At 47.6% G+C, this 19,977-nt stretch overlaps 1 protein-coding gene across 1 annotated transcript in view; it reads right to left on the reverse strand.

Annotated features, from left to right (window-relative positions):
• The window catches only part of MYO5B (myosin VB), a 118,415-nt gene that overhangs the window by 16,242 nt on the left and 82,196 nt on the right, over positions 1 to 19,977 (reverse strand). The window contains exons 23-29 of the mRNA XM_067316697.1: positions 17,909 to 17,993; positions 17,024 to 17,172; positions 16,216 to 16,335; positions 15,080 to 15,217; positions 12,735 to 12,797; positions 7,826 to 8,065; positions 6,881 to 6,981 (exon numbers count right to left, since the gene is read on the reverse strand). Coding sequence (XP_067172798.1) covers positions 6,881 to 6,981; positions 7,826 to 8,065; positions 12,735 to 12,797; positions 15,080 to 15,217; positions 16,216 to 16,335; positions 17,024 to 17,172; positions 17,909 to 17,993 — 896 coding nt within the window. The remainder of the gene's footprint in view (positions 1 to 6,880; positions 6,982 to 7,825; positions 8,066 to 12,734; positions 12,798 to 15,079; positions 15,218 to 16,215; positions 16,336 to 17,023; positions 17,173 to 17,908; positions 17,994 to 19,977) is intronic.

A 19,977-nucleotide genomic window follows, 5' to 3' on the forward strand; every position in this document is an offset into this window, starting at 1 on the left:
TTTTCAACTTCCTTCCAGGATATTTCTCGTGGTTTCACCTAGTCCTGTTTTAAACAACCCACTGCAAGTGGGTACTTTCACAGAATCACAGAATCGCTGAGGTTGGAAGGGACCTCTGGAGATCATCTAGTCCAACCCCCCTGCTCAAGCAGGGTCACCTAGAGCACATTGCACAGGATTGCATCCAGGCGCGTTTTGAATATCTCCAGAGAAGGACTCCACAACCTCTCGGGGCAACCTGTTCCAGTGCTCTGTCACCCTCACAGTGAAAAAGTTTTTCCTCATGTTAAGATGGAAGTGTCTGTGTTTCAGTTTGTGCCCGTTGCCTCGCGTCCTGTCGCTCGGTACCACTGAAAAGAGTCTGGTCCCATCCTCTCGACACCCTCCCTTCAGACACTTGTACACATTGATAAGATCTCCTCTCAGCCTTCTCTTCTCCAAGCTAAACAGGCCCAGCTCTCTCAGTCTTTCCTCATAAGAGAGATGCTCCAGTCCCCTAATCATCTTTGTGGCCCTTCGCTGGACTCTCTCCAGTAGTGCCACATCCCTCTTGTACTGGGGAGCCCAGAACTGGACACACTACTCCAGATGTGGCCTCCCCAGGGCTGAGTAGAGGGGGAGGATCACCTCCCTCGACCTGCTGGCAACACTCTTCCTGATGCACCCCAGGAGACCATTGGCCTTCTTGGCCACAAGGGCACATTGCTGCCTCATACTTAACTTGGTGTCCACCAGCACTCCCAGGTCCTTCTCAGCAGAGCTGCTTTCCAGCAGGTCAACCCCCAACCTGTACTGGTGCCTGGGGTTATTCCTCCCCAGGTGCAGGACCCTGCACTTGCCTTTGTTGAACTTCATGAGGTTCCTCTCTGCCCACCTCTCCAGCCTGTCCAAGTCTCTTTGAATGGCAGCACAGCCCTCTGGTGTATCAGCCACTCCTCCCAGTTTTGTATTGTCAGCAAACTTGCTGAGGGTGCACTCTGTGCCTTCATCCAGGTCATTGATGAAGAAGTTGAACAAGACTGGACCCAGTACTGACCCCTGGGGGACACCGCTAGCTACAGGCCTCCAACTAGACTCTGCGCCGCTGATCACAACTCTCTGAGCTCTGCCATTCAGCCAGTTCTCAATCCACCTCACTGTCCACTCATCTAACCCACACTTCCTGAGCTTGTCTATGAGGATGCTATGGGAGACAGTGTCAAAAGCCTTGCTGAAGTCTAGGTAGACAACATCCACTGCTCTCCCCTCATCTACCCAGCCAGTCATTCCATCAGAGAAGGCTATCAGATTGGTTAGGCATGATTTCCCCTTGGTGAAGCCATGCTGACTACTCCTGATCACCTTCTTTTCCTCCACATGCTTAGAGATAACATCCAGGATGAGCTGCTCCATCACCTTTCCAGGGATGGAGGTGAGGCTGACTGGCCTGTAGTTCCCTGGGTCCTCCTTCTTGCCCTTTTTGAAGACTGCGGTGACACTGGCTTTCTTCCAGTCCTCAGGCACCTCTCCTCTTCTCCATGACCTTTCAAAGATGATGGAGAGTGGCTTAGCAATAATGTCCGCCAGCTCCCTCAGCACTCGTGGGTGCATCCCATCGGGTCCCATGGATTTGTGGGTGTCAGGTTTGCCTAAACGATCTCTAACCCGATCCTCCTCCACCAAGGGAAAGTCTTCCTTTCTCCAGACTTTCTCCCTGATATCCAGGGTCTGGGGTTCCTGAGGGCTGGCCTGAGCAGTAAAGACTGAAGCAAAGGCAGCATTCAGTAACTCTGCCTTCTCTGCATCCTTCGTCACCAGGGCACCCACCCCATTCAGCAAAGGGCCCACATTTTCCCTAGTCTTCCTCTTACTGCTGATGTATTTGAAGAAGCCCTTCTTGCTGTCCTTGACATCTCTAGCCAGATTTAATTCCAAACGGGCCTTAGCCTTCCTCGTTGCATCCCTGCATACTCTGACAACATTCCTATATTCCTCCCAAGTGGCCCGTCCCCCTTTCCACTTTCTGTATACTTCCTTCTTCTGGTTGAGTTTTGCCAGGAGCTCCTTGCTCATCCATGCAGGTCTCCTGCCTCCTTTGCTTGACTTCCTAGCTTTACCCCTTTCTTTACCCCTTTCTCTTCCAGACCTCCTTCAGTCTGGCAGGTCTCACCAACAGGACATTTTTCTGATCACGCAGCGGACAAGTTTAGCTATTTCTTTTCTTCTGCACCAGCTTCCACTGTTCTAAAATCAATTCTCTGCCTTCTGCATCAATAGAGGGTTTCCTCAATCATCAAGTCAAACACGAGAGCCTTTCCTCCAGACAACCTTCAATCCAAACCACCCTTTGATGCTCTTTTCCTCAATTTCTTTCAGACCCATGTAAGATCCAATCTCTTTCACATTCCCCTAGGCAGAAAAATGCCCAGAAAATTCTCTCCTCACTTCAGCAGTAGACATTTCCTTTTAACACTCCTTTTTTTAAACTATGAAAGGCACAGAACTCATTTATCTTCTTTAATGAGGTGCTGAACACATTACAAGCGAATGAAGCAAGCTGGTTAACCTGACCAGAAACACTCGCTACAGCAAGATTTTCCTTGGCTTCAATTTGCATTTGAAAGTCTTTTCTTTTTCTTTTTTCCTCTTTGGAAATAAGAAAAAAAAAAAAAAATCACTTAATATATCATTAAACTTCCAGAGAGAAAAGAGCCAAACTGAGATGCATCTCCTGTTTCAAAAGGAGGTGCAGCAGATGCCATTCCCTTGCAAGGAAAGCTCTGCACACTTAAATGGAAAAACACAACGCACGAGCTTTCTCCTGCGAACTTTCACAAGAGGAAAGCGCTGAGCATGCTGCTCCCAAACTGCATGCTTCAGGCCTGGCTCTGTCTTTGGGGCAACTCCACAGGCATTATTTAATGAAGTGATTTCCAGATTAATTTTGCTTGGTTGTCTCTGGCTCCTTCAGGCCCTTCCCATCTGCCAAGCCAACGCCTTTGCTCCATGCACCCCACTTTAGGACCTTGGTTGCACATCACCCAAGCACAATCTGGTTTCTGGGTAATGGCATATATCAGTATAGCCCAGTATAATGCAGAACAGCAATGAAATCAAGGAAAATAATTCCATAGTGCATATTTAGACTTTTAGATAAACTCAAGCGAAACACCTGGGCCTGGGGCAAACACACACACCCTAAGGCTGGTAGAGACCCACAGAAGTCATCTATACTCTTCTAGCCTGAATGACAAGCCTTGGCCTTTGAATCCACGCTTGCTAATACAAATGGACATAATTGGCAGGAATCAGTCCCAGACTGGGTTTAAGAGGTGTTTTGAGCTGACACAGCACAGCCGCGAAAGGACCCCAGCACTCGAGAGGGTGGTCGCGACTGTAGAAACCCTGGTGGCTCCCGGCCATCCTAGTGTCCGGGCACGCGAGTTCCCAACGCTCGCAAACATTTCAGGCTCCACCACTTGGAGAATTAATCTGTTAAAGCCATATTGGCAGATTTAGGGGAAAATCTTATTTTCACCCATATGCAGCAGGTTTCCAAAAAGATCTGATATGTACTGGGGGAAGGTTTACTGGACTGGTTTGGGTCAATCTGTTAATTGGGTCCTGTTTTGTTTCAGATAATCTCAACAGAACATGTATTTAGACAGTGAAAAAGCAAACAAAAACCCCAGGAAGGGTCTTTGCTATTTATTACAAATTAGTAACCTGGGAATTCTCACTGGATGAGCAGCATTTTAAAGAGATACATTTTCCTTTGAAAAATAGTTTTCCTTTGTTTTTTAATCATATGTTTTACGGTCAACAAGGAAATCAAGTCAAGGGAGTGCCATTGTACTAAGACAAAAGTGCCCTGGGAAATAAGTGTTTAATCTGTATGCCTCAAGATGAAAAGCACTGAGATTCCCTTCTCCCGGAAGCCAATAGTGGCTTCTTCTTCCTTTCCCCCCCCCCCCCCCCTTCTCCCAAATAAGCCTGAATGAGTACCCGATTCCCAAAGTCCTCCAGGGACAGCAGCTGGTGACCTGCACTCTGCAAACCGTGTCCAGAAAAGGGAGAGAAATTCCTGCCCCAGATGCTTCCCCTGCTCCTTCGTGCGTCTGTACACAAGTAGCTTAAAGGAGACGCACGTATACCAAATCCCAGAGACGTTAATTTTAGCATTGTGAGATAATTACCATCTCTTAATAAAAAATAAAGGGCATTTCATCTGAAAAAGCAGATATGCTTTTTTTTTTTTTTAATTAAATGGGAAAGTAATGCACACTGCAGATTAGATACACCACAGAGTGGGAAGCAGTGATAAGAACAGGGTATGGGTAAGCAGAGATATGAGCCCTTCCACGTGAAGGCCTCTTCCAGCTGCAGAAGGAACCCGCACGGAGAGTCGGTGCTGGCTGCTGGCTTTGCACCGGGGCTGCGGGCGAGAGGCGCCGGCAGAAACCAGCCACCAGTTCTGCAGAAGTGCCTTCAGAGTTATCATAAAAGTTAACTTTGGACATGAAGTCCGACGTGCTTTGAGCTATCAGGTTGCCTCCCCTGACGTCACCGCCTGGTCTTTCGGAAGCTCTAGCTTTCATACAGAAAAGCTCCACGATCACAACAAGCCTGAAAGAAAGATCCTGAGAACCAGAACAGAGAACAAAGCTCACTTGGTTTTACGTTCAGTTACTGAAGCAGAAAATTAGCTGGAAATTAAACTTGACGCTTTGTCCCTCCATCTCCTTGCAGTTAAAAGTCAGCAGAAAAAAAATATATTAAAAAAATCTGAGCTCACTGCCTTCATATGGGGCTGCTTTTCACCCCAGCTCCCCCTTGCCCTGGCGTCAAAGGGCTTTTCCCGAGACCGGGGAGGAGGATGGGACACACTCCGGGGGCAGCATTTTTCCTTATTTCCCTCATGCTGTATTTAAAAGATCTGGATTATACGCAGGTATAAAGTGAATAAAGAGCAGTCTCCCACCGGGATAAAGCTAGGCTCCATCCCCAGCCTAAGCAGCAGAGGCAACCTAGGAGCAACCCTTCGGACACCGGATTCCCCCGCTTCCATCACGCTTCGGGGCTGTGAACAGGGCGGTTCTGTTAACGCCACGGGTTTATCGCATGGGGCACACTTTGAGGAGCAGTCACCTTTTGCTTTGAAACCGCCTGTGCGAGAGAGGTTCCCGGGTGCAGAGAAGCGGGAGCGCTCCTGGCCGCGCCGCTGGGGGAGGAATCGGCTCCTGCTCACAAACCCCACTTCGGAGTCTGCAGTCCCGCTAGAAAAGCTCTCCCTTAAAATAGTTATTGATTAAAAGAAGATCGAAAAAAGGAAAGCGGTTTTATTTCTCACGCTGGCACATTTCGGTACAGAAGCTGCATATGTGCAAACTGCAAATTTGTGCCAGAGCGGGGAGGGAACGTTAATTTATACCCACAAATATAATCATCCACCTTCCCCCAGCGTTTGCTTCCATCTGTTTTATTGCCATCGCTTCCAGCCTACAGCTTACAAAGCGACCCAAAACACAAACAAATGCCCAGGAAACCATGTAACGGGGAAGCCAGGGGTGATTAACAAGCCCTTGGACAACTCACGGCAGAAAACTGCCATTTTTCCAGCCAAAGGCCGTATGAGAGGCAAGCAAGAGCCAAGCGTTCCCGGTGGAGCAAGTGGAGGAAATCGGAGATCGCACCTGGAGGCTGCAGATCTCCCACATCTCCTCCAGAGGCCAAAAAATGCAAAGGCCTGATTGCGCGAAGCTTTGAAATCGCAGCTCGCTCGTGCATTCACAGGGAAAGGGCTCTGCAGTCTTTTGGAAAATTAGATCACTTTAGCGTGCTTGACGATTTCTGCATTTGATTCCATCCTCGCTGGCAGTACCAGTGCTATTATATTTATGCTATCATATATAAACACCCTTATTATATTTAACCTGCTAGCCAGAGTCGGCATCTCCTCTCCACAAGCTCCCTCCCTGTTACTGATGGAGCTGAAACAACATAATTTTTCATGAGACGTTCAGAGGTGGTATGCTTTTGCTCATGTCCATACAGGCATTAATAAAATCCCATTATGTCACCAGCTTTCCCAGCTGGGGCTTCTAACAACCTTCGGCAACTAGTTTACAAAGCGGCAACGTAACCTCTCTTAGTAGAAGCCGGTAGTCCACAACAGTTGCGTCTTTTTACTACCTTGCTGAACGCAAATTGCTTAGAAAAAACCCTGAAACATCTGTATTTGTCAAATAAGCAGGTAGAGAAACGGAGATGAACATTCAATTTCCTTGCAGTAAAATAAACATTTGCTTTACATATTATCTTGCTGCTTAATCTGTATAATTTTGTCCTCTTGCAAGACACTACCTTTTTATTTTAAGTTTACCTGGATGGCTGCAAGGATTGATTTTACGCCCAGCAATATAAACCCACTGTTATTACAGAGAAAGACGCATGTCTGCAATATCAGCTCTCGCTACGGGAAACCTGTAATCCAAAGGATGTTCTTGGCTCTCAGTTCACATGCAGGAAAACCAGTAACGTGAGTGTTGCTAGAGACTATAGAGTGTTTTAACGGAGCTGCCTTCCCTCACTCGGCAGCATGATCCCTGTCTTTGCCGTTCCCCAGCGCAAAAGTAAAAACACAGTTTTGCTCATGGCAGTGTTGGTGTTTCTGCCTGTCCAGGACCTCCCCCACCTTGGTGATGCACAGGCCCAAAGATGAAGCCACCACACCCATGATGAGATGTTGATCGTGGTCCCAGCTTCACTGCCCATCCTTGAGCCAAGCTCCTGAACAGACTCCAGAAACTGATAACAGTCCTCAGTATCTTTTTTAATTTTGGACTGCACCCCGTCTCTCGTGGTTTGGTCACCCCCTCCCCCTGCTCTGGGCCACACTTACCGGTTCGTCTCGCACATCCCTTGGTAAGCCTCGATTGCGTCCTCTTGATCCACGTGCTTGTCGCTGTTGGGCCAGCTGGCATGAGTGTTGATGCTTGCTTCCTAAATTTAATATGCAAAACACAGCAACATGAACTCTGGCACTTTTCTCCACATCTTTCCAAGCTCCTGATACTAAATCCCTCCCAACCATACTCAGCAGAGCCTTCTCGGGGCACCCACCAGACTGCCAAGTTTCTAGGGATTCATACTAGAATCTGAGGTTAGCAGCTAGGGGAAGGTGCAGTGAGCCGGGGATGGAGATAAGGACGGCGTGTGGTCTGAAATATTAAACACGCTAAAACCTCAAAGAAAGGCAGAGTAGCGAATTAAGAAGCCCAAGTGAGAGTTTCGGAAAATACATCCTTTGGTCAGAACAGCCTCTCTAAACAAAAAAGCCCTCAAACAAATGAGATGGGCCAAGCTCTCTTCTTGCGTCCATGCCAGCAGAGATACACTTGACCCACATCAGCGTCACGTGAGCAGAATCTGGTCCAGAAGCTCTTTTTCACCATCACATTTCCTTGCAGAATAAGGCAGTTGTCACAAAACATCACCTGGGCCATCTCAGACGGCCATACCTTGGAGACTACCATACCTGGGACGTACCTCAGACAACCATGCCTAGGATGGAGAATTTTTTCCTTGGCATGGTCTGGCTAGGCTTTACCAGTGGTGTCAAACACCTTCTAGCACTACAGACCACCAAGGGACACATGGTCCCGGGCTGTCTGAAATGAAGTCATGGACCACAGCTTATCCAGAGGATGGGCCTCCTACAATCCCTGACCTATCCTGATGCCCAGGGCCTACCAAAGCAGAAACGTTACCTATCGTTCAGGCAGGCAGTAGCTTCCCGGTGACAAAATAGCAAAGGGGGGGGAAAAAAAAGGATCCTCTCAATTACCATATCTTTGCCTGTCTCTTTTTGCTGGGCCGCCTTCATAATCTGTGTCCTCAGGATAAGAACCTCTTCTTTCCGCACTTCCAGCTCTTCGTTGGCCGACTTCAGCTGGTTCAGCAAGAGGCTGTAGCTGTCCTGGATGTCGTTGGAGGAATTGTTCTGGGTCGCCCGCTCCGCAATAGCCTTCCTCAGCTCGTTCAGCTCATTTTTCAGTTTCTTGTTCTCCGATTCCAGTTCTTGCCTCTGTAAAGCATCAAGCCGTTACCCTGCTTAGATAAACTGCCCCATCCGTTTCTGTTATGCCCCTAACGTAACTCCATCACCAACGAGCACGGCTGACTGCGCAGTTCATGCCAAGATGGGGATTTTGCTATCAGTCCAGGCCAGAAACGACTTCTGCGGCTTCCCACACCTCGGCTCCTATCAGGCTGCAATCAGGAGCCTGTTGCCATTACAAAATAATGCTACAGAAGTGACATATGGGAGAATTCTTACTTGTTGATGCTATTTTTAAACACAAAGCATTTAGAGAGCCTGAACACGTTTGTTTCTTCTCCATCCTTTCTCCTTCCCGTGGGCAGGAGCAGCAACCCCCACATCCCACTATTACAAAGCAAAAAAATAATTGAGACACAAGCAAGGTAAAAACCTAATTTGCGACCGATTCGAGGTCAGGTCTTCCCTAAGGACTGACCCCCATGAGGATTCCCAGTGTCCGCAATAGCACAAGCTTTTCCCCCCCCAAATCCGGGTGCTTCTCTCCCCTCTGCCTCTCGACTCTTTCCGTGGTTTTCTCGTCTGATCCCACTTATCCATGGGATATCCGCCTCACGATGGGCTTTGGCTGAAGCAAGCTACCGGATCTGAAACGACTGTACAATTTAAGCAGGGTGCTGATGGCACAGCTGTGTAAGCCTCATTTCCATAGGCAACCAGTGGTATAATTACAAACCCTTCCAAATTATAAATAGCGTGCTATATAGCAGCAGAGGTGTGAGCGGAATAGCTGATCTGGCATCTGGACAGACAGCATGCTCTGAGCTGAACAAACACCACTGACAGTGCATCTTCAGGTACTTTATGTCATCTGTCATTAAAAAAAAAAAAAGAAAAAAAAAGGATAACAAACAAATTTGATCCTGCAATTCCTCCATATCCAGTGATGCTGTAGCAAGATCACCTCTGGTAGACAACATCTTCCCGTTTCCTTCTTGGACAACCAGGAATGGCCCTACACATAGGGCAATGCTGCCACTTCACTCCACTGTGCTCCCTGATGGGCTTCAGGCATGGGACGATTCCAGACAGACATTAAAATCTCTCTAGGCATGGGCAAGATTTTATTCTCTAACATTAATGAACCTGCCCATGGCATGAGGAGGACTGAGCATCAGAAGTGAGATTTGACCACTGGATGGATCTAACCGCTAGTCCTGTGCTCGCACAATCTCCATCTCCAAATACCTGGATGTCTAAATAAAATGCTTGAACTCAGAAGGGGAGATTTCTGCTTGGACTGTGAGAAATCATCCTGTTCCTGCAGGGTACTCCAACGCCACAGGTCTCTTCGACAAGTTAGGCAGACCAAACATCATGAACCTGCGCTCACATTTGTCCCAACGCCTACAGCGATTAGAGATGTGAAATGGGTACCCAGGCCTAGCTGCGCTGGAAAAATAACCTCACCCTTCAGAAAGGGGCTTATCCAGCAAGGCTGGAGGAGTGTCGGCCTCCGGAAACCAGAAGGCAGCACTGCCATGCCAGGAATTTGCCCTCTCTTCTCTTTCTGGTACTTGATAGAGGAAAAACACACCCTCGAGAAGCTCATTTAATGATAAGCTTACAAGTCTAAGGGATGCAACAAGCATCTCAGCTGTGCAGACAGCGAGAAACCAAATTATGCATTGGGCTCTTGCTAGCAACACAAAGTCATCGCAAGGACTCCTCGGGGTTTTCTTCCCCACTCCCACTTTCCCAGCTAGAAAAAGCAAGCCAGAAAATACATTTTTCACTGACGAACCTTTTGCTGTACGGAGCATAATGCAGGGACACATCTCCCACCGGAATCTCCCCAGGAGATTAAATGACCTGCCTCGCATGCCTCCAGCCCTGCTTCATGGCTAACTCAACACCTGGTGGGGCACATTCTGGGACAGCATCTACTGAAAACGATTTATCTATTATAAAGGACACATAACTTACACCTGCTGTAAGCACATTCCTAAGTAGTCCAACAAGTTTATTAAATTCCCTAGCAGCACCACAAAAAGCCCATAATTCAGATGTACCTCTCGAAGCACCTGAGGACCCTGGCTCATTCGCACTTCCCTTCTGCAACATCTGCACAGAGGTCCACGCACGTCAAAAATCAGTATCTCAAACTGGTTTGCAGGATGGACGCAAAAGGAACCGAAGCCAAACCTGTGCTAGCAAGCACGAACACCCCTCCCAGCGCTTGCCTGGCTGCTGCTACCACATGGACATCCAGAAATGCTCTTACACCCAACAAAACTGTGAACTTAAGCAACCAAACCAGACAAACGGGCAGATACCACTTTGTGAAACATCATTTCCACCAGTTACCAGCACTACTTATTATATTTACCCAAACTGACTTCTATATTTTATGCATCTTTTAAAATGTATATATTTATACTTACATTTATACTGTTTATTATACTCATATTTATATTCATATTTATCCAATATGAACCCTGGGTCAGCCAAGACCATACCCAAGCACCCTCCTGCAGGCAGACTTCGTGGACACCGCAGATCATCTGTCCGACCGCAGAGCTGATTTTCCCCAGCACACTTCTATGTCTGCCACCCAACCATCTCACGCTCTTGCTCTGCTGTTTCACATGCATTAAATGGAGAGAATGGAGAAACCCTTCAAAGGAAAAACTCTTCCCTATTTCCTCCTCTCAAGGGTGACCTCAAATAACCAGGACCGCCGTGAGCTCTGGAGGTAGATGATGCCTACACCAACATCGTGTCTCACCTAGGTCAACATTCAGATCTCACGCCCTTTGCTACCTGCACACTCCAGACACCTGAGCCTCATTCTGCAAGATAAAGACTTTTTAAAAGGTTTAACCTGGTAAAAAGGAAAAATAAATTTAATTACACAATTTTTCTTGAAGGAGCCAAAGGCAGTATAAATATTTGAGATGTAAATTAGCAGGAGAAAGACACTATAGAGAAGAGAGGCAGAACTTTGTTATATTCCCAGAAAATTTAACTTCGTAACAAGTTGGGTGCATTTGCTGGGCACAGAGGGAAAATAGGAATTGTTGGTAAGGAGGCCCAAGAGAGATCATCTTTCTTTTACTGAGCGTGGTATTGAGTTAAATCAGCCTCTTAGTTCATTGCTGCAACCCTCAGCTCAGTTTCATGCAACTCCAAAGAGAAACCGTGCCTGGGATCTTTGCAGAGAAGCCGCTGCCTTGCAGCTTTGCTAAAAACAAATTGTGAGAAGCTCTATTTTTTTGCAAGTGCATTTTCCACCTGTTTTAGGCTAAACATTAAAGAACCCTGAATTTTTGCAATGCATACTATCTCCCTATTCTTGTGAAACCGTATTAAGAGAGGGTTATTGAGGTTTGCTAAATAGGAACGCAGAAGGTGGGAAAAGCCAAAATGAATGGTTTTCATCTGAACTTGCACCGGGGTTAAAACACGAAGAAAAGTTTTGTTAATTCACACGAGTGTCAGAACTCCAGGAGCCACCTGAGAAGCTGGCACTTCTAATCTGTGAGGCTTTCATATGCCAAATTGCCTCTTTACTGCGCTTTACAACTTCAAGAGATTTTAAACTTTTGTAGCTGTGTTGAACCAGTGACACTCGGGCAAGGATCTTGAAGTCCCTGCCATGCTGCTCTTCCAGAGGCTGTGCAGAGACACCGAGGAAACTCAGCAGGGATCAGCCAGAAACAGCGTGTCTAACACATGCAACAAAAACACTGCATTCAGAGACTAAAAATTAAACGGACTAAGTGCCAAAAAAGCTACTGCTAGAGATCTGCTGTTAGTGAGCACTGAACATAAGTCCTTGCCATCTCTACTTTCTGCTTTGTTGCATCCTTAGGAGGAGATAATGCAGATGGCAAAAATGGGTATTATTACTGTCAGATTGTTTAGTATGAAATTATTCCAGGTAATACATGCCCCCCTGGATTTCTCAGCTGTATTTCAATATTTGTTAAAGGGACAAGGATCTGACATTTAGGTCTGATCTAAAAAAAAGAAACCCTTACAAAAAGGCAATCCCAGAAACCGGTTCTCCAAGGATGAGCAGGGCATAAGGATCCACATAACAGCGAAGACCCAAAGCATTTGGGTGCAGAGCGGGAGGACCACCCGTCTCCTCCTCTGGAGGAGGATCCAGATGGCAGAGTGGGCGAAGAGGTGGGTAAAGTTTTCCTCCCAGGAGGCCAGCCCAGCCTGGCACGTTGGACATGCAAGGAAAGCGGACAAGCAGTGGAGAGGTCAAACCTTGGGCTTCAGCTGCAAGAATGTGCAACTATTGCTGGGCAAGCTGCAGAGACCAGTAGTGTTGCATTAAGGAAAGCCCAAGGTTTTCCACTGTGCAAAAGTGGAGTCATAGTGGGGATAGGTGAAGGGGACACATGTCCTTTGACCACACGTAGGCTTGCTCCTGCTGCGGATGCCTCTGAAGCAGGTAGAGCAGCAGCAGAACAGATGTTGCCCCAAAGAGACACATGGGTGGTCGCTCCCCAGGCCAGGGCGCTGCAGGAGAGCTACGGTGTGCTTTCACACCGCCACATGGTTGTGATCCCTAATTGACAGACCCAGGCACAGGAGGGTTCAATTCATTACCACCGTCAGATAATTTGGTTGGTTGTTAGAGGCAGGCGAAAGGTGACAGCACTATGCACGCGTTCCTCACCTTCAGACTGTCGTATGCAAAATCTTCATGGTCTGAAGCCATTTCAGTCTTCGTCTCGATTACCTGCGAGGATTAAAAGGACAAACTCATGTCTGAGAGCAGCCTGAGGAACTGGCACGGTGGCTGACCAATTCCACCGCAGGCCGAGCAAATAACAAACTATGAATTGTCATTCAACAGAGGTCCCCTTCCAAGTAGCACCCTTCTCCTAAAACACGTCCCTATCACAAAAGTAATAAACCCAGTCCCAACCCAACTTCTGCCATGGCAGCTCGACTTGAACCACGGGAAATTCAGGGTAACATCAATTCTGATGACCTAAAGCAGGGCCAGGATCACACGTAGAAATGCAGAAAGGACACAAAGCCCACGTAGCTCCTCAGGACTCCTCTTGTGGAGGCATGGCGGTAGCTTTCTCTCCCCGTTAAACAAAGGAGGAAAGCTCCTGGTTCCCTAACAGAATCAAACATCTAAGTTTAGATACCTAAAGATAGACCTGTAGCTTGTCCTACCCATGAAAATGCAACTAGAAGTAAATAAAGCCTTGAATTATTCTCATACGAGCTCTACCTAGATGAAGTCTGGGGGAAGACTTCAGTTTAATCTCGTTAATGCCTTAAAGGCTGTGGCTCATTGTAGCTTTCAAAGAAGTGCAGTCATTAGGGGAACAACCTTCAACGTGCTGGTAGGAACCCATTCTTTTTTTTATTTTATTATCATCAGGCTCTGCAGACTAGGGAAGTGCATTGACTGCTCCGTGACACCATGTGCACGGTGCTGCCACTTCAGAGCGTGCTCCGTCTCCCCACAGACCGCTGCCTCCACGTAGCATGCTGGCCTGCGAACCAGCCACAAGGCTCCAGCTGCAGATGGCGGGGGAAAAAATACGCACAAGAACTGCCACTAAAAGCCCCCCAGGCCAAGCATTAGCCCACAGCAGCTAGAAAGAGTTGTGTTTGCAGACTCCAGTTCCAGGGCAGGACTAACTCCTGCCTCTCAGTTACCACTGGGCAACTGGTAATATGGATTTTTTAAAATGACTTCCAGGCAAATCATCCAAAATGTAGGAAGATCTTTTTTTTCCACAAAGGAGAAAGATGATATCAAGGGAAAATCCCCTCCCCTGCAATAGGAAGCATGCATGCTGCTATCTTGCTATTTCTGATTTGTAGTGGCCTTGTTTAGGCTACATTCCTATATGACCATCACTGGAGAAAAACGTGACATAGGCTGCAAAAAAACACCAAGCTGAGGACACGAGCTTGATGGACGTGCCTGCAAAGTGCTTATCAGCTCATGCCATGCAGGGGAAATCAAAGACACACTGCAAAAACTACAGGCAGGCCTGCAAAAAAAAAAAAAAAAAAAGGCTTTCGCAACCAAAATCCACAGAAAGGGAGGGCTGTTGGACACAACTGATAACCAGGACCTTTGTATACACGACTCCCGAGCACCGACATGCCCCTAGGCTTGATCAGGCCCAACGGTTGTACCCGAGTCCGTCAGATTTCCGTCTCACATTCACAACGCTGCAGCAAGCTCTGCTGCTCAAGGTCCCTTTCCTCCCTCTGGTCTCAGCTACAGAAACTCAGCTCACAGTTAAAATTTCTCATGGGACAAGTAAACAGGATCAGCGCAGGGCCAGTTACGCCTCTGGCAGGATAAACCACTCCAAAATTGATTTTCCATTTCATTGATTTCAAATGCATTGTTTTTGCAGGGGAAACAGGTGGCAACCAGCTGTTATTCCCTATTGATGACTAGCATGATGTAGGTATTTGGAAAGAACATACCACTTCTCTGGGGACGTCTATAGTCACAGCACGGAGACTGATAGATCCTACAGTGATGTTAGCCCAGCCTAAGAGGATTTCCACACTCTCAGACACTAAACACCCAACTTACCCATCTGATTTCCTCTAAAATCAATGGAAGAGAGGCCCCCCCAAAGGGCAAGTTGGAGGGCTATATAAAGCCTCCTTTTTCTGTGCACTTTATGTCATGCAGGAGGTGAGTATGAACTCGAGGAGACTACGCGGTTCTTGTGAGACTACGCCGACAGAGCTGCACGAGCGGTGGTGGAGCGCTAGCACTTGGATGTTTCCTCTTTGAGCCTCCAAGTAGGAGGAAAAGCCCTGAAAACTCCTCACAGAGCTGCTCTGGTTCCACCATCCAGCTGTCCTTAGCTGCCAAAAAGCTTTCTCCCCATCTCCCTGATGGATCTGCCGCCCCGTAACTGGAACTCATCACTCAAACCTGAATTCCTGCACTGTGTCCCCTCAGACTGCCATGGAAAGCCACTTACAAGCATGAAATATCAGCATCAGCGCAAAGACATCTCTTACCTGCGCTTTCTTGCCTTCCTGCTCCTTCTTCTCCAGTTGGGTTTGCAGTTTCTTCCTCTCCTGCTCGAGCTCCCTCACTCGCTTCTGCAGCTTGAGGAAGAGCGTCATGTCCATGGCTGCTTTCTCCATTCCAGCCTCCTGGGGCAGAACAGGGCAGGGGAAAAAGAGGGAAGACCTCAGTGGAGTTTTACAACCACGCACAACACCAGGTAGACACTTCCCTACCACCTGCCTCCACAACCTTTCTGCAGCAGCCAGCTCCAGGAGGAGTTCACGCTGCAGGCGCTGAAGTGCTTTCTTTGGTCCATTTTACACTGATCTGCTGCGAGTGACTTTTAGTTGTAACATCTCAGAACCAGGCAGCAGATAATAGTTCTGAGCCCACCTTATCCATAACCGTTTACAGCAAGTTACTGATTTCTCCAAGCTATGTACATTTGTAAGAGGCTTCAAATCTCGGCCAGTCATTTATTGTTTTTTTTTGATTGGCACCTTTAATATCTAAAGCAAAGTACGGTCCTGCCAGTGGGAGGGCAGACCCCAGGAACGCTCATCCCCCGTCTGTCCTTTGCATGCTCTTAAGTCATGAAAACGGCGTTCAAAAAGTAGCCTATTCACATGTAAACAAAATCGCTCTCCTTTTCCCCGGGACTTCTTGATTAATTATTCTTGACGTTTATGACGTCCTTTTCAGCGACTGCACCAGCCAGCAAAGTATTTGTAAAGGAGAACTGGAATGAAAATGCTCGGCGCGAGGGGTAACAAACTGTAATCCCGGTGGAGGAGACTCACTACGTAGACGTCGCCATCAGCGCTAGTAATAACTGACTGTAACAACGCTAACAGCTTGGGTGCATTTTCATAAGCCTTCAAGCTGGCCCGGGCACAACACAGCACTTTATTATTTTTAGAGCCCTATTTAAGCCTGAGCCCACAAGCGAGCAAGCGTTTGCTACCGCACCGCCACCTTACAATCCCTCGCAAGCAATTAGCGGGGTATTTCTGCAGCGCAAAAGCCAATTTTCCCCGGTGCCGCCGTGCTCCAGCCCGCGTTGCTCCCGCGTGCTCCCCTGCGGAGCGAGACCTGTGGCACTCGGTCCCCAAAAACCGGGAGCGACCTGCCCGAGGCACCGTACCTCCACTTGCTGGATTACATCCTCAGTGTCCCCTAGCTCGGAGGTCGATATCGACGGGTAATTGGAGTCGGACTCCAAGCTGCTTTGGTTGGACGGGTTTCTCCTGTGCCCCGGAGCTTGCTGTCAAAGGGATGCAGACACAAAACGCGTTCAGCGCTTTAGGAAGGGAATGCTTTAGAACAAAACCGTTTAAAGTAAAATGTAAAATGAAACAGAAGCTTCGTTTAAACATTATTCTGCGTGAATTAAAGGTCGTTCAGGACACCAGATGCCAGTGAAGCGTGAACGTGCAAATCCGAGCTCACGATTTCTGCTCTCTGCGGCACCCTAAGGAGCTTCTTCCAAGGCTCAGCCTTGCAGCTAATCAGCTGCATTCTTTAATTATCGCATCGCTTTCAACACTTCTTTTAAAATTTTAGCAAAGCTGAATGTAAAGACTTTAGGCTTCTGAAATCTGGAAGCCAAGATTTTCTTTAATTCAACACCTATACGGCATGTTGGCATCACTGAAACAAACAGGAAAAAACCCACAAAAAATATGAAGTCAGCTTTTGCCAAGATGCACAGAAATCTCAACACTGCAAACGGAGAGGCTGGGAAGATCAGCGTCCTTCTTCCAGAAACGCACGTGCTTTGGCTTCAACACAGACCTTCAACATAGACCTTCAGTCTTAGCAACACCAAGCACAAACTGCCCAATAACATCAGTTCTGCCAAGTGTTTTGGGGATTAGTGAGCCACGTTATCCCACTGCCAACATCGTGCCTAGGAGAGAACAGAACAGGGATAATTCCAGGACCTCTGTTACCTTTATAATAGTAATTTCATCCCTCAAGTTGTCATATCTCTGCTCCAGCCTCGAATACTCTTTCACCAGGTTCTGGTAACGAGACCTCTCTTCTTCCAGCTCCTTCTTCATCTGGAGATTTTCCTCCACCGTGTTTTGTGCAAATTCATCTTTTAAAATAAGAAACAGCAACAGTGAATTGTAATCTTCATCCCTGAATGGACTTTCTGTACATATGTGCAACAGCACTGACTAATTCAGAAAATGTTCTCTGCCAAGAACCTTTAAAATGCACATAACCTTCTTCTCGTATTTAGAGACTATTAAAATCCAGCTCTTCCTGCCTGCTGTTTGGAAGAGCCCCAGCTCTTCTGCTCCGAGAGCACAACCCTCTCCCAGCCGAGTCAAAGAAAAATCTCCAGCACCTGCAAAGCAGCTCCGATATGCTCCTGGGCCGGTCACAAACCCACTTGTGAGTAAGAGCAGTATGGGATGGAAATACACTTGTGTTTAAGAAGTGCAATGGGTATTCACCGCATTTCAAGACATTTCTCTCCGTTCCCCACGCCACCACCACTAGATCTAATAGAGGAACAACTCAGCAGCAGCAGCATCTCTTTCTCGCACAAGCGTCAACCCTTGACTACTGTAAGATTGCGGTGGTTGAAATTATTTTGCATGCAAATAAATTTCTTTGATGGAGAAACTCCCTTTCTGATGCTCCGAAAGCATCCTAGCAGAGCCCAGGAATATATAAAAAAATAATAAAAAAAATTATTTATTTATTTACATTTTATTTTCATTCCTTTACACGGGTGAGAGCTTCCTCGGCGGCCGGGGCTTTGCCCAGGCCGTTTTCTCTGGGGGCTTCTCGCTGTTATAAAGCCATCAGCCCCTTTTTCTTACCTTGGGACTGACACAGGATCCTGCGGTTCAGCTCCTCTTTCTCCCGCTTCAGGAGCGCGTTCTCCTCCTCCAGGTCCGATATGCGCTGCGAAACAAGGCAGAGCGTTAATGCAAGAGGCAGAGCCTCTTCTCACTGATTAAATTTCACCTGGCGGAAGACGGGAAGCTTTTTTTCCAGGTTTTCTCCGCCGTTTAGGTTTTCTTTGTATATCAGGAGTCAAAGAGTACGACAATTCTGCTGCAACAGAGACAAAACTCTCCTTTTCCTAAGGAAACCTCTCCCTTAAATTAACATTTTCTGCAGAAAATATACCGAACGGCCAGACTGGGCAACCACGATCCGTAGGAGCGAAACTCCTGCAGCTGCCCAGGCCGCCACGTCAGAGGCTCGTTCCCACCCCGCAGCGGGTCTTATCGCCCTCTTCAAGTCACAGCACCGACTTACACCAGGAAAGGACAAGTTTTTTGCCCCGTATTCCTCGCGTGAATTCGCTGACTCAACTAGTTATTCGCCAAGCGGCTGCAGGTCCTCGGAGACGTCAGCGTTGCTGCTGCAGAATTTGCAAAATCCGAGAAGGTAACAGCAAGGTGCTGAAATAGGAAAGGGGCGGCGGGGGCAGGGGACGACGAATGCAGCTTTACACCCAGAAAAATACAACCTGCAGGATCTAAGCTAGGAGGAAAGACAGGATTCACTGCACCTACCAGTCGGCTAAGGGAAATGAAGAGGAACAGAGAGATGCCTGGGGGAAATGGAAAAATCTGTTGACTGTTGCAAGCAACATATCACTTAAGAGGGACACAGTGCTTGCGAGCACCTTGGAAGCCTAATAACAAATACTTCAAGCTTTTTTAATATGTTTTGTGCCCACTTCATGCAATAGGAGTACAGTCATTTTAAGACTCCTTCATGCTGCTTCAAAACCCCTGGCATGGTAAGGCACAGCTTGGCTCGGGGCCTTCCGTGATACAAGAGAAACATGTACATCAATTACTAGCACCAATAACTGCCTAGCAAAAATTAATGACAGCAGGAACCGAGTTCTATTAAATAGCTTTTTTTTTTTTTTTTTTTACACTAGCTTTTCATTTAAAACGAAGGAAAGCAAGGCTGCTTGCCACAGCACACGAATACCGAAGCCGATAGCAGCCTATCCCGTAATTTTGTCCATCCTCGGGAATTTTGATGCATTCAATGGTATTATTTCAAACAAGCTAAAGCATAAAAGCATCGCGTTACGAAGCGGAACACGTTGCTGCGGTTAAGCAGAACGATTCTGCCGCTGTCGCGCAGGGGAGCAAATTGCTCCCTGGCGCCGGCGGCCGGTCACTCTCTCCGCCTGCCCCGCTGCATCGTGCCGCCAGCGGAGAAAATGAGAAAAGAGAGGAATCTCCCGATGCCGGAGCCGGACAACCCTGCACACAGCGGGGTTCGCTCTCCAGGAATAACGATTTGCTGTCGGCGCGAGATAAGCGATACGGGCAGCCCCGCTGGCCTGCGTTCCCAGCACCGACCGCGGTCTTGCAGGCGAGCGAGCTCAAAGCAAGGTATTTATCAAAAATTGCATACGACGCACATCGAACGGTAACCTGCGTTGCAACGAGGCAGCAAGGAGCTCACCTTGCTTATCCCGTCGGAGCAAAGATCAGGGGCGACGGGATTGTGCTATAACCGCTCTTTAACGGAGAAAGTGCTAATAACAAACTCTTTGGCCCAGAAGGCAAAGGTAGGACAGCTGGAAAATACAACTGGATAAGAATTTGGAGCCTTTTCAACCGGGCTGGAGGGACGTTTTGGATTTGAAAGACTTGGTACAATCTGTAACAATTATTTTCAGGTTTAAAAATGCACTTCTCCCGTCGGTGCCTTTTATTCGCCGTGGCCCGCTTTCGGGAAAGGTGTCTATGGGAAGCCGATTTTGGAAGGTGCTTCAAATGCTACAGCACCCATGGAAAGGCACCTGCTTTAATGAATTTCTAGGGAAGATGTCAAACGCCGAGCGCTTAGGACTACTTCAGCCCTTATTAAAGGCCTCCGCTGGCACCAACGGCTTGTGAAACGCACCTCC

Source organism: Apteryx mantelli, chromosome Z (assembly GCF_036417845.1).
Source record: "Apteryx mantelli isolate bAptMan1 chromosome Z, bAptMan1.hap1, whole genome shotgun sequence".
Classification (NCBI taxonomy): Eukaryota; Metazoa; Chordata; class Aves; order Apterygiformes; family Apterygidae; genus Apteryx; species Apteryx mantelli.